The sequence below is a fragment of the Branchiostoma belcheri genome, unplaced genomic scaffold (assembly GCF_001625305.1).
Source record: "Branchiostoma belcheri isolate BF01 breed outbred unplaced genomic scaffold, Haploidv18h27 scaffold52, whole genome shotgun sequence".
In the NCBI taxonomy this organism is placed as follows: Eukaryota; Metazoa; Chordata; class Leptocardii; order Amphioxiformes; family Branchiostomatidae; genus Branchiostoma; species Branchiostoma belcheri.
The window spans coordinates 44,290-54,749 of NW_017804154.1; the positions used below are offsets into that span (position 1 = coordinate 44,290).

Sequence of the window (10,460 nt, forward strand, 5' to 3'; positions counted from 1 at the left end):
GGGGGAAGTCGTCGTAGATCCCGAGACAGGATCTTACCGAAAGCGCGATGTTTTTGACGACGACTCCGACATATCGTATGAACATGACACTGACGCGCTTGATTCATCAAGCGATGAGGAAGACGAAGAGGACGAGGAACCGACCGTGTCACAAGATGAAGTAATATAACTGTCTCAGACGAAGATGAATCTGTGGTGGACTCTGAGGAGGCAGAGTCAGTGACAGAAACCGACAGCGATGAAAGTGATTCTGAGAGTGATGCAGACTCGGACGTTTCTTCCAACACGGCTTCTTATGATGAAAGTGAAGAGTACGGCTACGGCAGCGGTGACGAGGAAGAGTGGACGCTCTATCGAGACTGGTCCATTCCACTCAAGCACGAACCAGGCGATGTCCCTCAACGCGTGATCAAAGAGACAAAACGCGCTGGCAAAAAGTTTTATTTTGTAGAGTTTGCTGCCATGCCTCGTTACGGTTACAATATCGAGTACAGCAAGAACTGGTTCCCAGAGCAGAAATTGATGACAAAATACGGCTACCTCGTTCTGAAATAATACAGCATCGTCCTTCTGCCGATAGGACAACTAGTCCTAATGTAACAGCGATACCTACATGACAAGACATACGCTGTCTTGCGAGTTTTTCGGAACAGTCTTGACCTGTAAGTGATCAATAAAGTGTGACGAACCCTACTGCCTTTTGCGTCGTTGTATCGATGTATGCACGCATGAGGCACAAACATACGTGACATAGATATGAACCACTAGTTCACTTACTCCGGAGTAATCATTTACTCCGACGGTTATGTATATGCATATACGATATATCTACACATCGATATCATACATGTGAGAATACATGATACGGACAACCATGCCAAATATACTTAACTTGCTACAAATCAACTTACTCCGGAGTAAAATTTTTACACCAAAACGGAGTAATAGTTACTCCGGAGTAATATGTTACTCCAAAAATACTTACTCCGGAGTAATATTTTACTCCGGAGTAATATTTTACTCCGGAGCAACACGTTTATATCGATATATGTATAAATAGATACAGACACGCACGCACACACGCACACACACATACTCCGACTGTTATGTATATGCATATACGATATATATATATATATATATCTTTACATCATGCATGTGAGGATACACGATACGGGCAACCACGACAAATATACTTACTTGCTACAAATACACTTACTCCGGAGTAAAAATTTTACTCCAAAACGGAGTTATAGTTACTCCGGAGTAATATCTTACTCCAAAAATACTTACTCCGGAGTAATATTTTACTCCGGAGCAACACGATTATATCGATATATGTATATCGATAAATGTATATATGCACATACACACGCATACCCATACATACTCGATCTTCGCTCGCTGTCGACAGACTTGGACTTGGACGCAGGTTTGTCTCCGCAAGTGGGACTGGTTTCTAGCCGGTTTCTGTTGCCACTTTATACAATTTTCTGACCAACACCCACAGACCGTCCACCAATCGCCGTGAAGTACGTCACCTACTTCACATGTAAAGTACACGCAGACCAATCGACTACTCCGGATCCTCAGAGCAAGTCACCAACGCTTGCCATGCGGCCAATCAGCTACTACAGACGTTGACTTTAACCACGCCCCCACTTCATGATGCAATCCCGACGGTCCCGCTGTCATGTTGAATAGCTTACTGTCAAAGTAACAATGTCGGTAGGCGTGGTATCATCCTTCAAAAATCGTTGCCTTGACGACAGGTTTCCCAGGTTACCGGGGTCAAAAGTGCACACTGACCTTTATCTGACCCGCAATTTAGCTCATTAGCTAAAATTTGCATACATTCGTCTACATTTGCATACATTTGCATATCCTTAGCATAATGATCGTGACCTCTGACCCGCACCGCCTCGCACCGCCTGCACCGCCTGAATAAATAATAGCAGCGTGTCGACTATATACTACTCATGTAATCACAAGGCGTGGTGACGGCACACTCAAGTTTTTTTCTACTTATATTAACCCTTGTCCTGCGGGGCCCATATATATATGGGTTGCACATACAGTACCATCTATAAAGTGCCCTGTATATGTGCGATTTGGGGGTGTTTCTCGTGCAACGCATCACACCGCAGCGAAACGCAACGAATGCGGAAGTAACTACGCCGCCGCAGGGCAAAAAAAGTCAAGGGTCTGTGACCTGATTAAGACATGAAATTATTTGAAAATATTGTGTAAAAATTGCCAGCAGGACAAGGGTTAATGCCGCCACCAACACAGGGGACAATACAATACTCATTTTTTTCACCTGAGCGAAGTGAGGAAAGTCGGGTAAAGTGCCTTTACTAAAGGCACAAGATCGGTGGTATATCAGGACTCGAATCCGGGACCTCTTGGTTCCGAGTCGAGCACTCTGCCGCTACGCCACATGACCCCAAGATGTGACTTAGGTTAGCATGAAAGTTAATCTGATATGAGGAATTAGACTCAACGGAATTTCCGACAAGAATACCTCGGTTTCATAAAAACTCTGACCCAAGTGCTGTAGACACGTGATTTCATCCCACGTGTGACGTCAGCACTCGGTCAGAAAGCAGGTGAAAACCGAGCAATTCAGTCGAAAATTCCGGCGAGTCTAATATTTAGTTGGAGAACAGTTTGATTTTCATCATTAAAATGACTTAGTTTAACGCCAATGAACGCTTTTCGTATTTCAGACCTATTTAGGCTAATGTGTGCTGGTGCTAATAAGTAACTGATCATGTTTACAGTATATAAAGCTGAGGTCATATTGATTTAATTATATGGCTGGCTCCCGCCGCGTGTGAATTTTCAACCGTTTCCAAAAAAGTTTTCGACCATACTGTTATTTATACAAAGCATCCGTTAAATTAGCAATATGCCGTAAATTGAAAGAAAAACGACACTGTAGAATGCCTAAATCAATTCCAAGGGAAAAGAAGAAAATGTGAAGAAATAAAAAAGGAAGAGTCCATTTTCGCCTTACCATACTCTTTGTGTTCAGTCGTTTGTTCAACCTTCATAATTGCCACGTATATTTCATGATGAGGTCAACGCTCGCGTTAGTTTTGGGGTTCACAGAGGATGTCCATATAATCTTAATTAAATTTCAGGGTGTCTGTATGGGCTTTCCAAGCCGATGATTACATGTATGTCCAGGGAAGCCAGCCTAGTCTTTTAGCTTAAAAATACATTCATCCAGAATTTTGGGCGAACCGATGCACACACTAACAGGAAATACCTCGCTATAAATTGTTGCCGTCAAGCTTCTACAATAAAACGGTAAAAATTTATGTGTACATAGTTTCATGATCAGTAAGTCCTATTGTACAAAGACTGGAAGACCAAAAACGTTTGCTCAATATTACGTGCTACATGTTACATGTACATATTTTAAGTTAACAGAACAAAACCATAGCTAACGTGGTTGGACAGACATGGAACATTTAGTAGTTGTTATTTTGCACTTGTTATTATGCTTCGCAAAAATGCAGTCCATTCTTGAACAACATAATTGTGAATTTTTGGATCGTATTGTTTCGAAAGTTACCTTGTATGTACAAATGAAATGAAAGAACTTACTTCCCGTCATTCCCGTCATCATTCACTGCTTTGACTGCAATCCAGGGAGCGATAAACAGCATGGGCACCCCTGACCAAAACATTACATGTTATTGTTATTATTATTATTATTATTACTATTATTATTATGCTTTTAATTGTTTTGGGACAAGAATAAGCCCTAAGGCTTCTTCCTCCTCCAGCACGTTAATTCTGTTTAGGTTAATTATTCTATATTCTGTTTCGTCCGATTATTATATTTACTTTCTGTATTGTTTTGTATTGTATACGCAAGCGCAAATAGAAATAAACAAAATATACAAAAATTAGTTCCAGGTTCCAGAGGTATTTTTCACATTGACTCCATGTGCTAATAAAGGGTTAATGACCCGCCCCAAGGTGTACATGGTGAGATAATCCCTGGTCAGGTGCGATAACCACCGAGTAAACCACCAAGCGAGCGTAGATATCATACACCGTAGTCATCATACACCAAGTGTGTTAACGTTTTCATCATATAGCCTATCCTACCAACACAGGTTCTTGACACAAATTGGCACACAAAAAAAATCACATTCTATGTTACGAGAAACAAGATGGTGTGGACAAAAAAGATCATCTAATCATCTGCGGTGACCACATGACATTGGAACAGTACCACGTTTAGTGGGGATGTCAAAATTATGTGTAGTCTTTTTCTGTTAAAATTTCATTTATATCTTTGTGTTGTATTAATTATTCAAAAATAGAGTTCGGAGGGCTCATGCCTTCGACAGCGTGATATTGTTTTGTTGGGTGTTGTGTGTGTGTATAGTGTAGGTTTTTTGAAGATGATTATCATAGTTATAGTGGTCAGAGAGTCCTTTTGTGAACGAAGCAACATACTATTTACCTAGCCTGTACCATGTCTTTCTACGGAAATTTGGATCATAGAATTCGGCAAAAAGGAGAGGAGAATTGGCCTGGTGAGTCTGGCGGCGAAAGGTTGTTTTCTTCCCTGCGATGTGCGGCGATCCAAACTTCAAAACGGCAAAAACTCCAACTAATTTTCTTCTATACAGACAGCGTAGTTGAATCGTGCGGTGTCCAGTACGTTGAAAACAAGAATTCCGAGATCTCATACCTCCATGAAATATGGGCTTGATATGTAAATGTAAATTTCCTCTTTAATTATGCAAATTACCTCCGCATTAACATGATATATGCGTCGTGATGTATGTTAACTTTTGATTAACTTACAGATGTCCCAAGTATGACATTCCCATTATTCACCATTAAGAAATCATAGAAATTTTGCATAAATTATGCAAATTAGGTCATCATTTGCATAATTAGTATCTGTTGATGTTCTGCCTGCCATAGGTTACATACATTACATGTATGAAAGTAGTATAATGTAAAACACTGTAATCATAGAATTTCCTCATTAATTATGCAAATTAAGTCTCCATTTGCATAATTTGCATTTAATCATGTGCATCTCTCTCTCAGCTACCTACACACCAAAAATCATGAAAATACGTTGTTCCTATCTGGACTTATTGGCTTTTAAACATTTCGCCAGAAAGTGCCCTGCAGTTCCAGAACAAGCTGCTAGGGGGACCAAACTCACACCACTTATTCCTGACAGGAAAAGCTATCTGCCACCAAAAAGTCAAGACCATAGCATTTTCAGGACAAAAGATACAAAACCGGAAGTTCTGCTGCAGTACCAAGGTCATCCACCAGGAGGCCCATATTTGACCATGACGTTTGTCTTTCCAAGACTTACCAACATACCAAATATCATCATAATCCATAAAGGCGTTCTGAAGTTATGCTGACCACAAAGTTGCGGAAACACAGACAGACAAACAGACAGACATACAAACAGACACGCCAAAAACAATACCTCCATTTTTCATGGAGGTAACAATCGCACTACAAACTAACTTTTCGTGCAAAAACAGAAATCCAGCATGAGTCAGTAACCTGCAATCAGTAGAAACGAACGGATCGTCGAATGCAAACAACTAAAACGCTTTAGAATAGTTTAGTTGATTCTTAACACTTTATAATAACATCTTTCAATCAGGTTGGCTTGTCACGTGTGAATGAACTTGCCCAGCTTGCGCTCATAATACTTCTGAGTCCGTTTTAGTTTTGTTGCCATGGTTTTAGTAGCTTGTATTACCGAAGAACTGGTAGTTATAATTTGCCCACGAGAAGACATTTTAAAATACTTTCTAAACTAGCTTTTGCATAACAAACACATCAAGGAAAAAAGATAACTTGAAAAAAGCCATCGATCCGAGACAATTGTCACTTTTTCAAAAGCTGTATACCTGTACTGTGTATGTGATGATCAGATGGTTTTTTGCAAGGTGCTGTGAACTCACCCCATCCCATCAGGACAAACCACTTCAAAGTCTTCTTCTCGGAGAAGACGGACACGAAGATGAGGTTGTGAAGGTACAGGGCCTCCACTAGTACCCAGAAGTACATGGCCAAAGTGGCGTAGTGGAACATGCTGTTCGCTACTTTACATCCAACCTAAAGAATAAGAGGACGTAGGCATCGTTGAAAATATGACGTTACTAAATCAATGCAATTGAACTGAAACAAGAAGCCATAGGCGACAATTCTCCGTGAAGTATTATATATTGCAACAAAAAGAAGTAGCCATTGGCGACAATTCTCTGTGAAGTGTGATAAATCGAACAAAGAAAAATTGTTTAAACGCGCGTCGGCTCAGTCATCTTAAGACGCAACAACCAATCAGAGATGCGAGATGCCTACACGTGACGCGGGAAGGGCGCGCGATGCCCGAAATATTTTTGCGTCAATATTCAGCGCCGTGATTCAAGAGATTAATACCCGGAAACAATTTTTTTCTTGTTTTGAACGCATTAACATGCATTTACGCTAATCTAGTATGATTCAGGGTTACTTTTTTTTTAACCTGCCATGGCCAGATTATCTAAAGATGTGTGTATTGTGTGTACAATCTATAGAAAGAGAAATGTACATCAGGTCCGATCATCCGATTTTCACGTTTCGGTTTTTTGGACTCGGTTCATGAACGTATTTTGGTTTGGCTCCTGGAATGTGCAAAAAATGACTCCCGGGACTGTCTACAGGGAACACTCGCACATTCGCGGTGTATCAGGACAGCGCGACTGGTCGTCATTAGCGCAGTAACAGTTGCATAAACGGACGAAACCATTTCAAAGAAATGGGGATGTTTCGAAAATAAGCATTTACTCCAATATCAAAACAGCTACGGTAAAAATAAAAAGACGTGCATCATCCCGGACATAATGCAACACCACATGCGAAATTACACAGAAATGCGACGTACGGAAGAATGCGTTTTGGCTGCGAACATCTTCCAAAAAACTTGGCATCTCTTAACCATGGGCAAAAACATCTGGAACCACTTATAAAAACCACCCCGTATCTGCATGAACTTTTTTGAACCCCACTGCTATTCCAAACAACGCGTTTTTCTGGACCATTCCAATTCGCCTCGTAATTGTAGGGGTGCGTCTGCGATATTACATTGACCGCGAAAGCAGCAACGGCAAAAATACACATTCGTGCATCAACACGGGCATGCCCGCAGACGGCGTATAAAATTGCGTGCCGATTACACAAAGAGAACCCAGTGTTTTGACTGCGAACATGAAAAATCAGCCGATTACAACACTCCGTCCGGAGGTCCTGACCTCCTTCACGGAGTAATAATAAACAGCACCGGTCATTGACGGTCTTGTGTCTGTGATATGCTTACATTCCTATGGACGCCAATCTTGCATTTGCATGGCCTTGTAGTAAAACTATCAGGGTGGGTACAGAATATTCGAAACAAATGATTTCGCGCCATGTCGTTGACAAGGCTGATTCAGATGATTTTCGACCTTTTCAATATTGATATGTAAATACCACACTTAGTTTAAACCGCGTCAGTTAATTACGAGTTTTAATCCTTATTACGTGTGCATTTTTTAAACGCTAATATTTTTCGTCGTTGTAAGCGAAATGATTTATTCATTCATTAATTCATACATACATTCATTAATTCAGTCATTGTATCATATATTGATTCATGTCGTAATGACACTCAGGTTCTAATCCTTCATGCAAATAATAATTTTCTAAGTTTTATATCTATAGATTTTCCTGTCTACTGTCTACGGTGTAGTGGTATAATTCTACACTAATTTGTATATTCTTTTTGAATGTCCGTCTTCCTATTTTCCGTGCCTAAATCATGTCATACCACGACAACAATACTATTTATCCATCATTCATGCAATAATTGCCCTAATTTGCATATATGCAAGTCTGAAAAATTTCTAAAATCTTATAAAGTTTTTACTTCAAAGATAACCGACTTTGAAAGTTAGAAGTATTGAAAAAGAGCTTGAAAAGTTTGTAAAAACAACAAGACGTGAAATGGACATCGTTAGCCAACTAGGAGAGATCAGTCTCCCTACCTGTGACTCATGTGTGGACAAAGTGAGCATGTTGGGATCATAACTGGAAATTTCATGTCGCGAAAGGATACACAAGTGGGTCCAGAGAGTTAGATCTCTTCTGGTGTCACCAAAGTAGTCCCGCAGAAACAAGAGTGCTGCCTTCAAGACGCCGGACACGAACAAGTGCACGTGGATAAAGTTCCTAGTGCAGTGAAGCCTCCTGGAGAACAAGCCAAGCAGCTGATTGTTTCCTTACTACTAGTAAAGAAATGTACTGAATATCAATATGATGATAATCAAGATGCTAGTGAGCAATAGGCAACAAAAGTTAAAGCAGAGTGGCAGCTCCAAATACTGCAGAACCGGTCCGCCAGGATATTTCTACAATTTCTACCTATACCATAAACTCAACTGGCAGTACCTCACCAACAGGAGGAGGGATTACATGTGTATTATGGTCTTAAAGTGTATAAATGGGCTAGCGCCATCATACTTATTATCTACCTTCTCCCACAACTACAACTACAACTACGTCTTACAACTACAACTTCCACAGCTACAACACCAGACAAACGTTACAACTCTACATACTTTTATTCAACACCACAGCTGGGCAACACATATTTGCTTACTTTGGGGTAAAATATTTCAACTCAATACCAGAAAATATAACACGATTCGCATCATTGAAAAGTTTGAAGTCTGCTCTGAATGAGCACGCAAGCTATTCATATAGTTTAGAATGACCTCTGACCTCCCAAGAAAAGCTGACCTGGACTGTGAAATGGACATGAGTTATGGAAAACGATTTTGATTTGTTTACATCAGCTTTTGTATGTCTACAAAATTTGTCTATACCTTTTGGCACTTGTGTTACTCATGGCTCACAAACCTTTTTTTATTCATGTTACATTTTGATTAGGTTTATTTTCTTTGTTATATTGATGATTTTTTTTACCTTCGCCATAGCGTTTGTGTGTATGTATATGCGTATGTGGTTTAGTGCGATTACTCAAGTAGCTTTTGATGAATTGTCATAAAAGATGGTAGCTGGGTAGATGTTGATAAGACCTAGAAATGATTGGATTTTGGACCCCTGGCGGCTTTCCTAGGTACTGCAGCAGAACTTCCGGTTTTAATATCTCACAATCAGGACATGCTAAGGTTACGAATTTTGGGTGGTAGATAGCAGCTTATTCTGGAACTTCAGGGCAGTTTGTTTGAGAATCTTCAAAGGAGGGTACATAGGTACATAGGTAGCTAAAGTGATGCTTGGCATTAGTAGAAGACAATTATGCAAATCAGGGACTAATTTGTTAGGAATTAAATAATTAATTAGGAATTTCTATAAATCTGTTATATTCCATAATAGACATATGGAACTATTGTGATATATAGATTACTAGCTTACTTAAATGAAGACCTAATTTGCATAATCAATGGGAAATTGTTACCATTTAATGGTGGTAACTGCCAGGCAGTTCAGATTTACCGCATTTGGAAGTTAAGTGTAGGTGAACATCAATGAACAATTTATTCAAATCACTCATTTGCATAATTTTTGAGGAAGTGCTAAAACAGTCTTCACTGTTCAGATAAGACTGTCATTGGGTGGAAAATGTAATCAACTGATATAATCCATAATGGAATTGAAATAAGGATCTTATTTTCATAAGCATCATTTGGCGAAGGTATGAGATCGTGGAACTCTTGTTGTGTTTGTAGTCTGGGCCCCATTGAAATCAATTTGACAAAATTCAATGGGCCACCCAGATGTATGAAGATTTAATAAATAAAAATAAAAAATAGACATTTTTACCCACTTGAAGGAGACAAGGATAACAACGGCGATGACCAGACTGACTAGAGAGAGGGAGTATCCAACTGTGTACATGTCAACTAGTATCCGATGACGACCAATCACCTAAATTGAGTACAAATAGGATTCTGTTTAAAAGTCACAGTCACACACACACACACACACACTCACACACACACACACACACACACACACACACACACACACACACACATACACATACACACAAACACACATACACACTCACATGCATGCATTTAAGTGTGTTGATGAGAAATTAGGCGCAGGTCTTAATATGCAACCTTACATAGATTACACATGTTACGTGTATTCAAATCCGTAAATTACAAAATGACACTTCCATATTGTACATTAAGTGTTATCCTTTCATTTCATCTTATAAAAGAATAAATGTGTTAAGTGCAATTCCATTGTTCATATGTCTGCCAAAGCTACACACATGTCCTAACTCATAAAAAAACGTTATTCCGTTCTTAGCTGATCCTATTAGGAAGATTAAAAAAAAGTACCACTGCACTTCCACACCCACACACCCACACCCACACGCCCACAGGCACACACGCATA

At 39.7% G+C, this 10,460-nt stretch overlaps 1 protein-coding gene across 1 annotated transcript in view; it reads right to left on the bottom strand.

Moving 5' to 3' along the window:
* Window positions 1-10,460, bottom strand: part of LOC109480638 (secretin receptor-like) — a 43,489-nt gene that overhangs the window by 31,050 nt on the left and 1,979 nt on the right. The window contains exons 4-7 of the mRNA XM_019782870.1: window positions 9,878-9,978; window positions 8,073-8,274; window positions 5,973-6,126; window positions 3,616-3,685 (exon numbers count right to left, since the gene is read on the bottom strand). Of these exons, the coding sequence (XP_019638429.1) occupies window positions 3,616-3,685; window positions 5,973-6,126; window positions 8,073-8,274; window positions 9,878-9,978 (527 nt within the window). The remainder of the gene's footprint in view (window positions 1-3,615; window positions 3,686-5,972; window positions 6,127-8,072; window positions 8,275-9,877; window positions 9,979-10,460) is intronic.